This window comes from Lepidothrix coronata, unplaced genomic scaffold (genome assembly GCF_001604755.1).
Source record: "Lepidothrix coronata isolate B3197 unplaced genomic scaffold, Lepidothrix_coronata-1.0 Scaffold32, whole genome shotgun sequence".
Taxonomy (NCBI): Eukaryota; Metazoa; Chordata; class Aves; order Passeriformes; family Pipridae; genus Lepidothrix; species Lepidothrix coronata.
In genome coordinates, this window is record NW_016690212.1 from 4,350,489 (window position 1) to 4,370,276 (window position 19,788).

At 35.8% G+C, this 19,788-nt stretch overlaps 2 protein-coding genes across 6 annotated transcripts in view; one reads left to right on the plus strand and one right to left on the minus strand.

The window, feature by feature from the left end:
- The window catches only part of COG5 (component of oligomeric golgi complex 5), a 181,769-nt gene that overhangs the window by 21,500 nt on the left and 140,481 nt on the right, over positions 1-19,788 (plus strand). The window lies entirely within an intron of this gene.
- Positions 8,573-19,328, minus strand: GPR22 (G protein-coupled receptor 22). Of its 5 annotated transcripts, XM_017811449.1 has the most exons (5): positions 19,287-19,328; positions 15,978-16,019; positions 15,371-15,623; positions 13,312-14,360; positions 8,573-11,334 (listed from the first exon to the last, which is right to left on the minus strand). In XM_017811449.1, exon 5 carries the CDS (start codon positions 11,307-11,309, stop codon positions 10,008-10,010), a length of 1,302 nt encoding a protein of 433 aa, XP_017666938.1. In that variant the 5' UTR covers positions 11,310-11,334; positions 13,312-14,360; positions 15,371-15,623; positions 15,978-16,019; positions 19,287-19,328; the 3' UTR covers positions 8,573-10,007. The 5 variants fall into 5 exon arrangements, with proteins under 5 accessions (XP_017666938.1, XP_017666936.1, XP_017666941.1 ...); XM_017811447.1 differs by lacking the exons at positions 15,978-16,019; positions 19,287-19,328 and adding an exon at positions 15,771-15,825; XM_017811452.1 differs by lacking the exons at positions 13,312-14,360; positions 15,978-16,019; positions 19,287-19,328 and adding an exon at positions 15,771-15,825.

Here is a 19,788-nt window from a genome sequence, read left to right on the forward strand (position 1 = left end):
AACATGGTTCATTTAGAAATAACACTTTAGAATGGTATGTCTGAGGAAACAGAGGGTTTTTTTCTTTTTGAACAGTCAGATTCAGCAGCAGGGTGAGAGAGAATAGAAATGGATGAAATGGACAGGTAACCTTTGATCACCAAGGAAAAGAAGTGAGCATTTGCTAAGAGTGGTTACTAGAAGATCAAATAATGCTGGTAGCAAATCGTGTTTGGAAAATTTCATTGGAGGTAATAGAAAGAGAAGTTTCAGTAGAAGTACCTGTAAGTTTATATAGATTTGAGAGCCAGCTAACAAAAACCAAAAGATGTTGCTTTCACAACCCACTGAGTTAAATTAGAAAAATAGAATCATTGCTGTCAAAGTGTGTTTCTGAGATGTGTGGAAGAGTGGTGTTGGGAGCCTAGACTATATGTCCTCTGCAGCCAATGGTAAACAGTCAACACAGGAATTATCAACAAGGAGAAACATTATTTTGGATTCTCTTATAATAAACTTACTGAATTTGGAAGCCACTTGTTGCCAGAGTGGCAAGTCATGATGCGTAGGGCAAATTGAGAGTAAATCCGATGTTTAATGTTTCATTTTTGGAAGAGTTAATTTTCCAGTGCAGAGGATCTTCTTTTCAGTAGTTGGGGCAAATGTATTTAGACAAACTTGAAAGCTGAAAGCTTGCTGAGAAGACTGTATTAGATTGTGAAATACTGGCTTTTTGGCAGTTGAGAAAGAGGGTAGTCCTGGCTGAAGGCCTATTCTAATGTAGTGACAAAGCAAAGACAAGAACCACAATTGGAAAACAATATATAAACACAACTGAGTGCTATTACAAGTATAGAGTACAGATATGAAAAATTTAAAATACTGTAGAAAAATCCATTACTGACTGGAACCAGAAAAACAGCTATCATGGAATAAACTTTTTAAAGTACTTGTTTCCAAATTGTTCATAAAAATTTAGAATAGGAGGATTTTTCAGTAAATGCTCTTGCTATCTCTTTGGAGGCAGGGTAATTTGTTCTTCCAAAGAGTAAGAATACCTTGTAATCCAACAACGAATAAGGAGGATGGTATACAAAAGTATTAAGTTCCCAGAGCCATTAGTTTTTAATACCTTACTGAATGGAGAAGGCGAAAGTCCAACTTATGTTGTTCCAACATTCAGGAGGAGAAGTGCAGTATTTATGTTGAAATCAAGGTCAGGTAGATACAAAGCTGCTCTAGAAAAGTAGTAGATAAGTTGAATTCATTTGAAAGAAGAATTCAGGGCTGTAAAGCTGAATTAATGGTAGTCAATTACCTTTTTATGGAAAATATGGATTGTCAAACAAATTTGTGTGTTTTGCTTAGTTGATTAAAGAAATTGTGCATGTGTAGATGCATTATAGATTTATTTTGTGTGCATAATCCCTTAATTTATTGTTCCCCTAAGTAGGTATTTAAATAAGCCATCTTCTCCTCACCTCGCTGTTATTCTACATTCTTAGTAGATAATTTTGTTACTAGGGGAGCTGGAAAGGAGGAATAGGGGTAAGTAAGGTACTAAACTTCTGTAAAGCTTTAGAACTTGACTGCATTCTTGCTGGGATTGCTTTACCAATGTTGTTTCTGTTCTCGCATTTATGCAGCTGTGTCAAGCAAATCTGTACTTCGGAAAATTGCATAGGGAATTGTGCTCTACAGATAAAAACATAGTTTTGTGGTTACCTGTGAATAAATGCAATTATACGTATCACAGTAGGAGATTAAATGTGCTCTTTTTCTTGAAGATTAAGACTGTAGAGGTGCATTCATGGGGAGAAAATAAAGGGCTGCAGAAGGGCTCTTGGATTAGCAGAGAAAGAAATGACAAGAGCTAAGGGCTGGAAAATGAGGCCTGGCAAATTCAGAAGTAAAAATAATTGAAAAATTAGATTATATAAACAGTTTCGTTGTAATTTCTCAAGTAAATACTCGTTGTTCAAATCTTAAACATAATAACCGATTTTATTCTGTTAATTTCTAGTTAAAGGGTGAGCCAGTTCAGGCTAAAAAATCTAACCAAATAGCTAAAAAGAGAAGACTGAAAACTAATCTTTGTTCAGGTCCTGGATGGGAGGCAGTATCCCTGTAACTGTCGTTTCTGTCTTGCCTAAAAGATCATTGAAGGTGTTACTGTATGTAATACAGAGTAATGAGAAGTGTAAAGTAAGATTTCATTCTTCATAGGAAACGGCTTTAAAAATAGGCTATTTTCACAGGAGTAGTTTTTCCTCTTTGACTCCCGACTCGCGCACATAATTTTCAAATATTGATCAAGAATTTTATGTACTCTTCTCAGTTATGGTTTGAAACATAAAGTAATCCAGTTGTCTTACATGTTTACCATTTGGGTCCAACCTTCAGGTATCCACAGGCATTAAATCTGATTATCTCAAAGGTGTTTTCTTAAAGGTGAACTCTCTTCAGCTGAAAACCAGCAGGGTCTCATATCTTTTTCCATGTAAGTTCAAGGAAAGATATGAAAATCTAACCTCATTAAAAGAATGAACTTCCCATTATCTTGAGAACATACTGTTTCTCTGACAGGTCTACAATTCCATGTCTCCCCAGTTTTTGCTGACCTGACTCGCAAACTAAAGATGCAGTAGAAACATGAAAAAAAAATTGGCACATAACAAAAAAATCAATGACTGAATCAAGTCATTCCCACTTTTATTCTACTTTAAAATGCTCTGGAATCTTCACTGTACAACTGAGGCAAGATTTTTTAGAAGCTTCTGAATACATTAATCTTTTTAAAGATGTCTTTAAGTTGTCTTCATGTGCACTTTTTTGTACTTCATCAATGTTTGATGCAACTGCAGATGAACTGTACAGCTCCTTTTTATATTTATGGACATATAATGTCATACGGTCGAAATTATCAATCTTAAATGTTTATTCCTGATTAAACATAGAAAATGAAGTGATTCACTCAATTTGAAAATTTTGTATGATTTGATGTTTGCTTGGTAACTGTTCAGAAGATGAATTTTTAAATAAATTAACACTTATTGTTTCTATTACATGCAAATATACTCCTAGAAAGTCTGTTGTCTCTGAAAAAAAATCTCATGAACGCTTCACTTACTGATGGCAGTAGCATTAAATATGCTAAATCTTATTTTAGCTCCATATTATGTGCAGGTTTGTGATATTTTGGCAAAACACAAAAAAATTAGTTTTCCATTAGCATTCTTTTTTGGGTTTGGTATGCTATTGTTGGTGGACCAAAGAACTGTGTTAAAACCTTTCCTTTGCCCACAGGCTCTTTTCATAGAATCATAGAATCATAGAATGGGGTTCGTTGGGAGCAACCATAAAGGCCATTTAGTTCCAGCACCCTGCCATGGGCATGAACACCTTCCAGTAGACCAGGTTGTTCAAAGCCCCATCCAGCATGGCCATGAATGCTGCTAGGGATGGGGTATCCACAGCTTCTTTGGGCAACCTGTTCCAGTACCTCACAGCCCTCAGAGTAAAGAATTTCTTCCTAATATCTAGTCTAAACCTTCCCTCTTTCAGTGTGAAGCCATTTCCACATGCACTGTCGCTCCATGCCCTTGTAAGAAGTCTTTCTCCAGCTTTCTGTTAGGCCCCATTGGTACTGGAAGGTGCTCTAAGGTCTCCCTGGAGCCTTCTCTTCTTCAGGCTGAACAACTCCAACTCTCTCAAGCCTGTCTTCATAATAGAGGTGCTCCAGCCCTCTGATCATCTTCATGGCACTCTGGACGCGCTCCAGCAGATCAACATGTTTGTTGTGTTGGCGCCTCAGAGCTGGATGCAGTACTCCAGGTGGGATCTCATGGGAGAAGAGTAGAGGGACCATCACCTGCCTCTGCCTGCTGGCCAGATTCCTTTGATGCTGGTGAGGCCAAGGATACAGTTGGCTTTCTGAGCTGGGAACGGACATTGCCAGGTCATATCGAGCTTCTCATCAACAATTTTTCACATCTTTTGTTTTGTTTGTTCTCATTCATTGATAGGTCTCACTTATTAGCTATTAGAGCTGTTAGCAGGAGTAATAGATCTTCCTCATTATTGTTAAGGTGCTTTACAATAGCAGTGCTCACATTCATCTGTTTTTTGTGATGATACATACATTGCAAATAGTGTTCCTTTCCTGTTTTCTTTCGCCTTATGCATGTTTTCAGTCCATGGTAATTGCATAGTGGTACACAAAGTATCACTGATATTTGTAATTTACTAATGTGGGAAGCTGTCCTTTTTTAATTACTTCTCCCTTTTTCCTTCTCTGTTTATTTGTGACAGGGATTTATGAAAAACATGTGAATTAAGATTTGGAAGAAAACCACGGTACATAGTAGCAATTAGCAATAGGTTACTGTGCTTTCCCCCCCCACTAACTGATTTGGAGTTTAATTTGAAGAAAAAACAACAGATTGTGAGAGATCCTGGTACAGTTAAAAGTAAAACTGTGCTAATATTGCTTTGTTAATAACAGTCTGACATAGCCAGAGTGACAGATTTTACAGCAGTGTTGTTTCACCAGTGACATTGATTTGTTTATCAAGGTAAACTGTTACAATATGCGGTAGGAAGTTAGATAGAGATCATATTAGGGTAACAGAAACCGAAAGTACATTTCCAAAAACCCAGCTTGAAAAGGAAACAAGAGTGTGCTGTTTGCCAACAGCTTTGTGCTGTCAGCCTGCCTGCCTGCTTGCCTGGCTGCGCAGTGTCACGAATCAGAATGGCGATATACAAACACTTACACTCAAAGGATATAATTAATTCAAACTATTAAAAAAAATACGTTTTAATAATTTCAGGTTCTGTACCTCTCACAGAACTTTTGCTGTGAATCTTCTGTTTTTTCATTTTCAGTGAATTCCTTTTCATATTGTGAGAGTTTCTTTGTAAAATATGAAAACAGCTGGTACAGAAATCTATAACATAAATATACAGGAAAATATTTCTTCAATTCCGGCTCAATTTATAATAATCACTGAAGTGTAATTTTAGCAAAGAACATAAAGATGTTTAATGATATTTCTCCTTCAATGTATTACTCTACAAAAATAATTAAATTGAGATAAAGAAGCAGTAATTGAAAACATACTGTGGTAGTAAAACAAACTCGAAGCATCCAGACAAACTGAAATTATCTGACTAAAGGGAAAATTCAATAGCGTTTTTTTAAATTTATCACTGGGAGCAGACACTGAATAACCTTTCAGGTCTCTTCTTGTAATGCATGCACTCTGTATACCTTTGTACTCAGTAAAATGTATACTTTATCTGTAGGAAAAGAGTTAGTAGAATAATACATGCCCTTGTTTTGTTTGTTATCTGTGTATAATTTTTTAAATCAAAAGCCTTTGTTTGTCTCATTCTCCCCTCTCCTCCCAGCAACTTTGGCACAACCACGTATCACACTCGATGATACAAAGATAAGTTCTTCTTGTATTTTTGTCATTTATAATCTAAAAAATAGGGTTAGCATTCTTTCCACAGAGTTGCATGTTGCCCTCCACTTTTCTGTGTTCCTGATGACTGTAGCTGCCTTACAGTGGTTCCTTCTACCTTCTGCCCTTTTCCTCTTCACCTGTTTCACATTCTTCTTATTTAACAGTTACTAGCTGTGAGTGATTTTGATTTTCCTGCTAGTCAGTTATTATGTGTTTTTTAGTTGGTTTTTCTTCAACCTTCTCCCAGCAAAACAAAACCCAAACCTTGTGTTTAATTTTGCTTCTTGAATTGCACAAGTGTTCTATGAAGTAGAAAAAGGAGAAAGTAGTAACAGAGTCAGATTATTCTTTCCTCTTGGTGTAAGACAATGAAATTCAGTGATATTATGGCAGAATGTGTGAAGTGGGAGTGGAATTCAACTGTTACAAAGCTGGAAGGTTTTAAGACAGAAGCTTATTGTCCTTAGCTATATGTTGGAGGTAATTCGTTTGAGCAATGGGTGATGGAAGAGTAATTTAATGTATTCTAGGGTTTTTTAATACTGCATTGAAACTTTGCTAAAGAATGCTGTATTCTCTCCTTTCAAAAGAGTTTAATGGCAATTGGCAACTGAAAGTTTCTTCAGAGGAAACAAACACATGTCTAGAATATTCAGTTATCAAAGAATTTTGATGACTAGCACAAACATTGATGTTGAAAAGGAAGTATTATGTGGACTGAAAATAGTATATGTAATGGTTAACATAGTAGAAAATTTTTTCCTTGTGTCCAGGTAAGTCCTATGTCTTGTTGAATATATAATTTCATTTAAAAAGAAAAAAACCCAACAAAACCCGAGGTGGTTGTGGGAAAGATAAGATGTTTCAGTCTATGCATGGTGTGGCATAGTGCTTGTCTGTCCAGTTCAATGATGCTCTTACCGAAAAGTCCTCTTACGAATATAAAATAGGTGCTAAAGTTGAGCCTCACTTTTGGTGTCTGTGGATATACAGTAATTATGTGATACGTACATGTGTGTATTTACGTAACATTGAAGGGAGATAAATTGATCTGATGTGTATCCAGATGCATACATTTTTAATCTAATATATTTAGAAAACACTGAAGTGACTCCTATTCCGCTGGCACTAATAAGTAAACAGAACTTCTGTCTATGTAGCAGTGCCTTGTAGTCCATAAAAATTGTTGCCTGCTGGAAACTAGATATTTGTGATGTATTTACATTTCTGTACTGCTGGTTTGCGATATACTAGTGTGTGGAGGTGTGCTTCTTGAATATTCTAATAGATACTGGTACTGTACTCATCTCTTTTTTTTTTTTTTGTATTTTCAGTGTGGGATAACCTCATTTTACAGTGTAAAATTGAATGGAAATGCATTTGCAGTTAGAAAACAACATAGTAAGATATCAGCCAATACTTCAGGGACAGAGAACGTGTGGAAATTGGCAGTGCTTGCTTGTGTTTCTGAGATGTATTTGCTGAAATTAGTATTTTTGTAGTCCTGTACAATTCTACTTGCCTTAGGCTGAATGGTGTGAAATGTAATTGAACTAATGACTCACTGTGGTGAGATCATTTTTAAGAATGTAGTGGGCTTCTGATTGTACAATACTGTGGCATGTATTTGCCCTTTTTTCTCCAGTGATGCTGCCTCTTTTTGCATTCTGTTTTAGTCTATCTGTCAAGCACCCACGGCACACCTTCATATCCCTCTCAAAATCCTCTTCTATGTCTGTAGGATATGCAGCGTGTCTTCGCTGTTTACTCTTTAATTTTGTGTTGTTTGGGTTAAATCTGTTGTGTGATATAGATCATGTACGATTCTGTTTTGTAATGGCTTCTGTGTGTATATAGGATTGCACGTATCCTTTCTTATATTGCTCCCTGCTGTATGCAGAATTTTCTTCTGCAGCCCTCAAAGAGTACTCCCACATGGTATAAATCCATTTTTCTAAAGTTCAATGAAGATAAAAGATAATAAATGTAAGAATGAACTTGCTTATATTCTTATAGGCAATCAGTGACTGTGATCGACATAGCCTTTAAAACTGGACTTAATCTCTTTGACTAATTCCTAGGCTGCTCTTTCTCTTTGCTATGAAGTGCTTCTTTGTTGCATCTGACTTTCTAATGAATGAGCTTTAGCACTAAACGTGGAGTTCTTGAGGATTTATTTAATTTTAAAAAGTAAAGTCATATTGTCAAGAAACCTTTCAAGTCTGAAAGCTTTTCTTACATGCTTATTTCAGATAGGGATGTAAACTTATTTATGTTTTGTGTTCATTATGATTTCTCTTTTCTTTCTTTTTAAATAAATTAATAATATTTTTGATATAAGAATGCTTTATTGGAAATGATAAGTAGTCAGTGAAATCATGTTACGCCATTAACCCTCAACATCCCACTTTCTCCTCCTTCTAGTGTTCAAAATAGAGAGAATAACTTGAAAGGGAAAGGAAGAAGAGCTACAAAAAAACCCCCAATAGTTTCTACTTAGGTATTTTGGGTACATTTCTTTTCAGAAGAACTTATTCCTGAAAGAATGTTTTTGAAGTGATAAATGTAGAGCATATGGGGAAAAAAAAAGCTTATTCCATAAAACTTCTGCAGCCTCTCAAATAAGGATTTCAATTCTTGTAGGAAACTAGAAGTAGCTTAGATGAAAACAACACAGTAAATGGATACAGTTGAATGCAGGTGTCATTGGGCTAGTTTTCACAGAAAAGCCAGTGAAATTATATTTGAATATATGTTGCACAGTAATTTCAGTTATCAATTATTATCAATCAGATAACAAAATTTCTAGGTAGAATTTGGATGATCATAAGTTGTAGTATTATTGTAGAATTTTTTTTTGAGTGTTCTATTCTGATAAGCTAAAGCCTGAGCCCAAGTAAACTAAGGTACATTAGAAACACTGGGATTTTTTTAACCACAAAACCAGTTTTGGCAATACACATATGATTAATAATTTAGGAATGTAACAGAAAAGAACCTTTTGTTCCCCTAAAACAACACTTTTTTCCGTATATGCAACTTCAGAAAAATGCTTCAGAAATCCTCATTTTCTATGTAATAGTTTAGTCAAAGTAGCTCTCATATTCAAGGCTATGCTCTGCTTGTATAAGTTAGTACTTATTGAGAATTAGCCTTTTAAGTATACTGTAGCTGGTAACACACTGGTCAGTATATCTAACAAGACAAGTGAAATCATGCTCATTGATTTTGCAGTTTTTTATTTTGTTTCCCTTTCCTCCCCCCCCTTAACTGGTAACTCGTTCAATCAATGTAGCCACTGTTCATTGAAATTATGAAATTTTTAAGGATGGCATGGTGCAAACAGCTTGTCAAACTTGTTTGGGTGAATATCTTAATTCTTGCTTACAGTGTTAGGATGATGGTAACTTCTTAACGTTTCTTGATTCTTCAATGCAGGTTTAAGAAAAAATAGAAAAAGAGAATATAGAAGAAAGGTATACCATGGCCACCTAGGGAAAACAGGAGTAGAGTAACTAGCAGTATTGGTGATTGTAACAAAGTCGTTGCATACCTAGAACTGAACATCATTGAAGGAGAAGTGAAGTAAAAATAATAAAAGAGTTATTGAGGGCAACAAAAATTATCATTGTCTTTAGCTGTGGCACTTAACAGCCATATCCTTCTACGTAGATGGATGAAAGTGATTGAAAAATCTCAGTATAAAAGGTCCCCATGTCACACTAGAGGTCTAGCTAACCCCTTCAGCTTTGCATAGGAGTGTTGGATGGTTGGTTGTCTTTTAGCATCAAGCCCAACAACTTTCTTGTCTGTGTTTTTTTCCCTCATTTAGCCTTTCCTTTGCCCTTAGCCCCTACTGTGTAATTATTCAAATGTAGAAACTGTGGATCTGAGATTGTATACACAAGACTTTCTACTTTTCTTAAAAATACTTTCAATTTTTGGACGAGCATGAATTTTTTCCCCCTATATAAAAAGTAACTGATTCTAAACCATTAACTGAAGGACATCATGTAAATGGCTTTCTCTATACGTGCATGGTAGTCATGTGCTGGAGAAATTTGAAATAAGTAGCTATCTAAATATGAGGTCAAAATGTGTCCAGGTTGTAGCTGCATAGCATTCAGAATGCCTCTGATCAATACTATTTACGAGTTAAATTTAAATATACCGTATCATGCAAAATGTTGTATTGGTGCTCCAGAAAAGTATTCCCAAGTGCAATTTTTCTTTAAAAATTCCTTTATACTTACAGAGAAACTGAGCCATACAAATATTTTTAAAAGTTTGCACTTCTTTAAGGCTATTTATTTTCTAAAAAAAGAGGACTTGAATATTTTTGACAAATATACACATGGTGTTACGCTAACAAACAGCCATGCAACATATATCTTACATAATGAAGAAATTGAATATACAAGATCTAATCTATTTAACATACATATTGAAAATATACAGTCTCGCCAATAGTTAAAAAAGTTTTTTTTCTTATTTGGCAGTATTTTTCTACAGTTTGTTCAAATATTCCGTTTGATGTGTTTTGGTGAATACTGAAATCTAGTCAGTGACAACCTGAGGTACTAAACATTTCTGCCTTACTTCATTGTCTTCAAAGGTAATCTTTTTGTTCCTTTTAGGCTCTATCCATGAATTGTGTATTACAGCGTTATTTGGCATGGGATCTGCTTCCACTATTGAAACCACTCGCTTTTTCATCTTACTTTTCAGAACTTTCTGAAACTTTTGCCTTGTGAATGCGTAAAGTAGAGGGTGAAATATAGTTGTTCCATATGCCATTACTAGAAAACATAATCTCAATTTTACCAAAAGGTCACTTGGGCCCAAACATAAGATGGTGGTGTTTAAAACAGAGATGGGTGTCCAGCAGAGAAGGAATGTTGAGATAATCAAGAGGGACATTCTGAAGACTCGCTTTTGCCGTTCCCGTCGCTCCCGGTGCCGTTTTACAGCTCGGCGCAGAGCAATTATGACAGACACGGAAGTCCTTACACCAAAGACAACATTTTTCCCTCCACCGCCCTGGGACACATCTGTAGTCTCATGCTGGGTGGTCAGAGAAATAGTTTTTTTCTTTCTGGCTTTCTTCTTTTGTCCTGTTGTAAATCTTGTACCAATCCGAATATTTAGGGCCTGGAGTATTTTGGTGTATGTAATTAGCATTACTACAACAGTGAAGAAAAATATTGGAATCTGAACGAGAATGTGGTAGTACATTCCTAGTTCAGTGTGGTACTCGTTTGTACTCACACACAGGAGTGTCTTATTTTCCCAAGTACTTGCACTTCGAAGACTGAAAAAGTTGACTTCAATGAAAGGAATCAGGAAGGAAAAAAGTGAAATGATCCATATTGATGTCATTAATATCACAGCCCTTCCCATGGTCAGAATTCGATTGGCAGGTTTTACGGAGATGTCGTATCGGTCCAGGGTGATAGCAAAGACGTTGATTGCAGTTGAAACGCTTGCAAAAGAGACACAAGCCTCATGGAAGCAGCAGATGAGAGCAGTGTTACTCTCCAGTGAAAGCAGAAGGATAACTATAGTTAGAGGAATACATCCCACACAAATTATTACATCAAGTACATGAAGGTTCATTGTAATTATGTTACTGACAGAATTGATTAAGTTGGATTTCATACAGTAAAGTACCAGCACGGTGAGGTTGCTGCCAAGTCCCAAAACAATTTCTAACATCAGAAATCCAGTGAGAGAAACTTGAAAGCTTAATGGATATGACAGTGGTCGGTACATGTTGGTATCGATGTCATCAATGGCATCTCGAACTGTAATGTTAGATTCAGACTGCATGTTGACTTCCAGAATGGGGGAGAAACACATTCTTTTGTTGCGGTTGGTTTTTCTCCTGAAAGGTGAAATAAAATATGGATCTATTTGATTTCTTTTTTTAACACTTATTTTAGACAAATCCTGGGGAAGGAGGAGGGAGGAAAAGCAACTATTCTTACCAAACTCTTCATTTACAGTATGTTTAGAGCTTTAGTTGGCACGGACTCAAAAGCCTGAGGATCTAGAATAAGGTCTTTCCTTTTAAAAAGAAAGCAGGATTTGCTTAAAAAAAGAAAAAAAATGAAAAGCTTCCACTTAAGGAGGCAAGGCTTTGTTTATAGTGATGTGGTTTTTCACAAAAGGCCCATTTGTTGAATAAACTGTACTTGTGCATAGCCTTTGTATTGCTTTGAGGGTCATTTTAGGAGCAGGTTGTTAAGTATTAACAAATTAGTGCTCAAGATCATTTTAAAAAGCTCTTGTGGAAAAAGAAAGTGATAGGAACATGGTTCACTGTTGCTTATGTATCATAAAAAGAACATTTTAATTATTTATGCCAATTTAGCCACCTCTTTCTTATGAAATTTACAGTTGTGTTGTGGGCTGAAATGGAAGTTCTGTAATTCAGGAGATTTTTACAGAGCTTGAAATTTTCTGTTCACTTTTCTCTTTTTATTTTTTATCTGCATGTATGATGCTTGCCACTGCAACAATTTTATATAAGTATATAAAATTTCAAATGCAAAATTTATGTGGGTTTGGGGAAATGGAGTTTATTATAAAATACTACATTTCCTTTTTCTGATTTGAGTATTCAATTTCTTCAAGAAATAAGCACCTACATGGAGTGGCTGAGTATTTAATTTTATTCCAGAATAGATTTAAGAAAATAATTTTAGAAAATAATACTTAGAAAATTGTTCCTTTTGGGTTTTGGTTTTGATTTTTGTTTTGGTTTTTGGTTGGTTGGTTGGGTTTTTTACAAACTGCAGTTAAATCCAGCAGATTTACATACATAGCAGGTTTCTCTTAGGAATAAGTGAGGTTAAAAAAAGTAGCATTTGTTACATCTAGGAGATTTTTTATTTTGTGGCTCACCTGCTTTGTTTTACACATGCTGGTGAGTCGTAAATGTAGGATCTGCATGTAATACCTGATGTTTGTATTGTTTATTTTGTCAGGCAGCACCTGAGTTTATAGTTGAGTGAATAAATAAAAGAGGTTATTCAATTTCTTGCTGTGATACTTGAGGGTTTATATTTTTTTTAGGTAGCTTTAAATTTAAGAGGGGACGTACTTGGCATGAAAATAACTTTGAATGCCGACCTTTGTTCTATTCTGAATACATTAAAATGGATAGCACTAAGGTGAACAAAAAATGAGCTCTTTTAAAATGAAGGTATGAATTAAGCACACTTGGGATACAGTATGCAAATGGATTTCATCTGCAGTTCTGAAAAGCCTCAATTGAACAATACTATTAATTGCAAATTGTATGATGAAAATTCTTGTTATTCTTCAACAGCTATTTCACATGTGCCTTTTAAATAAAAGAAGATGTAAATTAAAATGTGTTAATCTCAGGTGTGAAATGAAACAAAAAGTATTTCAAAAGCTTTGTTTCATTTCTAATTTAGGCAACCTCTATTCTGTTTATATTAACCCTCAGGAATACAATCTCCTCTGTGTATGCTGTCCTGGCTGTGAATGGATTTCAAGAAACCATTCCAAATGCATTGCTGGATAAATGAAGTTCTTTTGTATTAGCAAAAGCCAGGAGGAAATCAAAAGCAGATCTGCTAAAACAAATGACAGTCTCACCGTAACATTATGCCAACTGAAATTTTGTGAAAACAGAGAAGTTCAGATGTGCAGCGTCTTAGTGAATAGATTAAACATCACCTCCTTGTTGCATTGATTCTATTTCAGTTAAATAAAAGCAGAAACGTGAAGGCAGGGAGCTCATTTCCCCCGCGCATCCATCGCCTGTCTGGGTAAGTCCCTGCTCCCTGCAAGTGCTGAGCAGAGGTGGGGGCATGGACTGCCGACCTACCTGTTCTCTGAGCCTCAAGGGCCTTTCAGATCGTGGCAGCAGCTTGTCATAAATTGATACATGGTGTCACTGAGAGATTTTTGACATGTAACCTGGAAAGCAAGTGGTAGCTGGGGTCTTAATTCATTCCTTGCAGGTTTTTTTTCCTTTTTTTTTGTTCCTGCAGTTCAGCGGCAAAAAATTCTGATTAAACACGGGGACTTCTTAATTGCCTCAGATACTTCTACAGAGCAGGGCATATTCTGTGTGTCTGTTCTGAGTTTCAAGCCAGCAATAACAAATAAACCTTCTTTTAAGTGACGTTAATTTCTTTCCCCTGTTGCATTTTGTAGCAGCCTGCTTTTTTTTTCCAGGTTTAAAGAGAAATAATTTCTGATCTCTGTTTTCAGAGTGCATGTAGACATCCTTTAGTTTATGGTTGCGTATTTCTTTCTGTAATATTCCTGCTCATTACTTTTGAGTGATGGCTTAGTCAAAGAAGTTGCTATACATCATAAAATCCAGTTCATGTGCTTTGAGAGTAACCATGAGTTACCTAATTTGGTTTATTTTGATTTAAGGAGAATACATAGCATCATAAAATTGAGGGAAAAATATCCATTAGTCATTATGACAAATAAGTTATTTAATGAGTAGTATAGAAAAAGCTTGGTTAAACCTTTGTTCAGCTTGCTGGTGAAGTATGCATATTTTCCTTTTGAGATTTCATGTTTCATTGTCTCTTCATGCATCAGTAGTTTCCACAATTCTGGTTTTAAATTATAAATCCCTCTTTAAGAAATGCTCACCATTTTAAGAATCAATCATTGCACTCTTCTTTTAATGAAAATCTGAGCAGATGTGTTAGTCTTCCATGTATATTGTTGAAGTGTCATGCACGTAAATGGTAATACAAGTGTGTTCCATGTTTTGTTTCTAATTCCTTTATGTCTTAAGAATACATTTTAGTGATGCATCCTGCTGCTTGTAGGTCATACAGCTACAAAGATACCCGGTCAACTGCATTCTTCATATTGTCAGTTGTAAAACTGAATTAGTTGCTGCATGCCCTTGTGAAGGGGAGGAAAAAAAAGGTTAAAAGTAGGGCTTATAATTTCAAAATAAAATAATGCAAGAATATATTTTCTAATATCACTTAATTCATGAATAACAGATCTCTAAAATTGGACCTTACAGATTACATAGAACATCAGTTAGTGTGTTCTCTATTTGCTAATAAAATCATATTCTTCCTTCAGCTTACGTGAATTTAATTGTTTTGGACAAGTTTCCTGTTCTCCGGATAGTGCAGGTTACGAAAACCCCTGACTAGAAGCAATAACTGTTGGATGTCGAGTGTCTGTGACTACAGCTAGAAAATGTAGTTTTATAGCTCTGGTGAGCAGGTAGTTTATACATACAACTCTCTTGTCTTTTAATGAGAAACTGAACACAGTTAATGAGCCTTATAGGAAATATGCTTTTGGTTAATTTGCACACTGTTACAATTTCCTTTCTTGAAATAAATGTTTAGCAAATCCATGCTCTTAGTAAATGGCTTGAATATACAGGGTAATGAAAGAAATGAGTTTGAAAGAAAACAACAAAAAAGGGAGATTTCTTAAGCAATCAGAGATTAGTCGTATTAGCCAACCTTCATAAAACAATAAGTATACACTAATTACAGACTGTCTGATCCTTCGAAGAGTAACTGAATAAATCTGAAACGTATTTAACTGCCAATATTTGGAAATACTGCTGAGGGAGGAAAAACATATTCCCAATTGCATTATGTGGTTGTTTTCCCAATACTGTATGAGCTTAAACTGTCCTGTCTTTATGTTGTATGAACAAAACAGCGTCTTAATATTCTATAAGACTTTAATACAGAACAACATTTTTCTACCATTGTATTTTTAATGGGGAGGGGGAAATAGCATTTGAATATTTCCTGGCCTCAAATATAACAATATATCAGTACTTAATATAAGTTGAATCTGATCTCTTGCTTTTTTCTCCTATTTTTTAATTTTGTTAAATGTTGCTTATTCTGTATACCATAATAAGGAACAGATCTTACCTCCACTAAAGATTTGGTAAATTCTCGATGCAGGTGAAGCAGTTCCAGGTTGGAGGGATTCATTTTGTTCACTTGTTAGCAGAGTAGAAGGGAAAGAGGGTAATAAGCATATCTTCAAAAAATGACCTTAATGAAAATTTGTGCCTGTACTGTGCCATTGTTTCAGCATACTGCTAATGTATACAACTGCTTTAGTTCTGGTTTACAGGCTGCTGCAGTCTCCCACTCTTCCTACGGTAGAATCAATAAGCATCTGAAAATACATAATGAAAGTAATTTAACATACTGAAGGCTTCTTGTCTCCAGAGACACCACTGAGATTCAAGCTTTCTAAAAAAGAAGAGCAGTGCTTCTGAGAGGAAAGCTTGCGATGGGCAGCTTTTGCAGAATGACAGCCTACCTTGTCGCTTCTCCTCACTGCAGAGAGATGCAGTGCATTCACTAATTTTGATTGGTCAGTGATGTTGGGCTTAAATTGTGCTTCATATATGGGATTGATGCCCTCCCTCCCCCCGATTTATATAAGGATTCTTTTATAAAAGGACTAAATTTACAAATGATTTATGAATTCTGGAATATATTAAGGGTATGCCTGTTTTATTTTTACCTTTTCGCTCTTTACTTTGTGTACACTGGAAACCACATGACACTGAAAAAAAAAAAAGGATTAAACGTTTATTACTTAAAAAGCTTCCAACAATCTATATTTGAATTTGCCTACTTTCCATTTCTGAGGGTTTTTGGTGGCTTGGGGTTTTTCCAGTTTTTGTCCTAAGAACATCTCTGAAATAATACTGCTTCTTTAAGCCATGCTGAATCTCATCTTACATGTTTGTATGCAAGTGGTCGCCTAGGTCTTCTGTTCAATAAATTATTTTCAGCACAACTTGGTACCTGCATGTATATTAGAAAAATTAATGTTAGGATTCACAGTGATTATTCAGACCCTTAAAATGACTTGATAATTTAGTTAATTCATGAATCAGAAAAGAATGATTTTTAGGATCCACCACCATGTACAGTGTATGTATAGCAGTGAATGTTGTCAATTTTGTTGAAATGTTAACTTCTAAAAAAAATCTTGTATGTTCCTCATGAATTTTGCTAAAGACTTAACAGGTTTTCGTAAGGATGTCTTACATGATGTTCTTGACCTTCACTTTGGAGGGAGTGTCTTCATTTTCACTTTTTGTTTCATAACTTATTTCTGAATCTGTTCTATCAGTATAAACAATGCTCACAACCACATAATGAGAAATGTAGCACAATATCTGTTCTGACTAGTATTTGGCTAAATAAACCTTGGGAATAAATTCAGTATAAACCCCAAAATAATATTTTTAAAAATCTGTTTACTGAAACAAGTAGTTAAAAATACCTGAGCATAAAATGTTCTATGGATAGTTTTTAATCTCAATTGAGTATGGGGAGTGTGGGACTTTTTCTTTTTTTTTTCTTGTTTTAAAAGATTTTTAATTTTTTAAAAAAATTTAATAAAGTATTAAATATTAAAGTAGGGTTCTTAAATAAGCATTTATTAAGATGGCACTTTGGGTCAAATTTTGATGGGCTCCTTTGTTTTTAAGTTGTTAATGCAATTATTAAATGCATTAACATGTGTAACTCAGACATGTTTATTTTTTCTCTTTCTTTTTCGGATATCTCTCCAACATGTTATTTATCTTCAGGTAATGGCATACTTTATTTATTTTTTAAGATGGCTGCATATCCATCTAGCATGCTTCCTGTTCTGTACTCCTTTACATTCAGAAAATATGTAAATAAAGGTTGCAGAAACTTTGAACAAAGATCAGTAGGTACCAGCTGACTGTGCTGAACAGCAACTGATTGAGCCCTTTGAACTGTCCCTGTATCGTCTACCTCCCAAGAGCTTGAAACCAGTGATACCAGCATAACTCTAAAGGGTTAATGTGATAAAGAGGATTCCTGAAATGGAAACATAAATACTAATATATTAAAGAGGTTCACTTGCTTCACTTTCAGTATGACTTAGGATAAGTAAGGAAGCCTGTCTAAATTCAAACAGATGAATCTTTATCTCCCTTTCTAGTTCTTCAGTGTGTGCCTGAACAAAGATGGAGGTATTGGATGAACTGTACTTAGGAAGAAAAAGATGTACACACGGAGGAAGATTGTAACAGGACTTTGGATACAGCATGGATATGTGGTTCAAACACAGGCAAAGGGGTCACGAAAGACTACCTGCATCACAGAAGGTGATATTGGCAGAAGTTTTATCTGCAGAAAGTGTTTGAGAGAAATGATAAGGAGCTGAGTTGTGAACATATATTAAGCTTGAGTTTTCTGGAGAGAAAATCAGGAAAAGAAGCAGTACCATATGGAGGCAATCAGGAGTAGGTGGATGGGTAGACATGCTTATAAGCCATTGCTGTGCAGATGCTAGTTAAGATAGTGTGAACAGATGACATCATCCTCAAAGGGTAGATAGGGAAGAGTGGGCAAAAAAGAGCCATGTGCAGGCACCCAGCATAAACAGAAAAATGTGCTGTTCTTATACCTGTTTCTGTGTCAGTACAGAATGGAAGAGAAAGAATTTGCCTGGTATTTTGGCTTTTAGGGTAGTGAAAAGTGAGGTGAAAGGATAATGAAAAGATAGAAATATCAGGGAACAGCAGGAGTCCTGAACCAGGAGACTGGTGGTGAAGGGTCTTAGGACTGAGAATGGCAACACAAGGGGAGAAGGAGACCCAGATGGTGACAGAGAATAGAGCTGTGAAGGGTTGAGGCTGCTGGGTCTGATGTGGGGGGAAAATAAATGCAGAGGCAGGAGCTTGAAGCAGAGTGGAGCATAAGGGAACAGAGGCAAGTGCATTTAAATAGACGACGAGTACACAGGGGTAGAGAGAATGGCAATTCCCGTAGCATACACCCCTGTAGTACTTTTAATTCAATTCAGGAGTCATAATTATCTGTTAGAATATGTTCTGCTTTGCTGGGAGCAGGAAGTCCAAAAATATGGAAGTTACAGAGTATTTCTTGATCCTCTTCCACCTTTTATCTGCTGTCTTACTTTCCACACAGAGGAAGTAATGTCCTAGCATTGACTGTTACTGCATTCCAGAACGGTGGCAGGTCATCTGTAGATCTGGAGGTCTAAACTTTGCTGGGGATTTGCTAAGATCACTCTGAATGCAGCTTCTTGTATTGCAGTGTTTTAAATAAGCTTACTTTGTTAAAAAGACTCATTAGGATCACAAGGTCTAGCAGGGCCAAATGAAGTACCCAATTCTAATGTTTGCTATCAGCGTCCTTGATTTTGGAGCTTTAGCATTCTCTTAATGCATTTCAGGCTTTAACTTTACATAAAACCTACCGCAAACTATCTTAACATCCAGATATCCTGGGCGTTCATGAAGATCTTTATTGGCGCAGTTGGGAGACTGTGTCTGCTCACTTCCCTTGTTCTCTGCATTGTTCTTTTTTCAGTATCTGTGATAATGCCCCCTGAATGCTTCAGCAGCACTTTCTTTCTTTGTACTGCATGTCTTGTTTCCTAGCCTGAATCTTGCTGCTCATTTGGTGACTGTTTAGAATTTTACTGCTTCTGGGTCTAAAAATGTCGTGTATTCTCATATTTGCAAGAGACTTGGGCTCCTAACTCATACAAATTTTTTAGTGCCACATAATGTCTTTAGAGCTTGAATTACTTTTGAAAATGGATATCAGGTGATTTTGGACATCTTGCCCTGGGATTGTTGTTTAGCATTATTTACATGGTGCATCTGCACAGTTCCAGCTGGATAGATCCTTCTGTACCTTGCACTTACCTACTCTGGGCAGTGTGATGCCCAATTCTAACACAGCTCTTCTGGATATTTTATGGTTTATATCTCTTTTGGCAGCTTGTGATCCATATCTAAAACGTGTTTCTTACCTTGTTGCATCTTAGTTTTCTCAATAGTCAGTTGCAAAGAACTTTGTTAATTGTTGTTGAAAATCCGTATCAAGGAAAAAAAGCAGTGGATAATAGCTCTTTGAGTTTGGGAGTTGCACTGATGTATCCTTGTTATCCTGAATCTGTGAATGTGTTCTGCTTTACCTGATGCTGAAATTATGGCTTGCTGGCCTGGATCATATTGCAGCATGCTTTTATGTTGAAAAGGTGTAAATCTGATTCTTGTGCAGTACACAGGTTCTAGTCATAAAGGTTTTATTATTATTTAAGAGTGATATGCTGAATAGATGACAAAAAAGTCTGCTAGAATTTGTATATAAGTACCATTCTGAGTCAGATGATAACAGTCTTTTCTTTCTTTTGGCACAAGTACTTTATTCTCATTTCTTTATTCTATCAAGAACTGTTCTAAGGCTGTTATTCCTTTTCTGTAGTAAAGACTGACATCCACAAAATTAATTTTCCATTCAATGTCCTATTC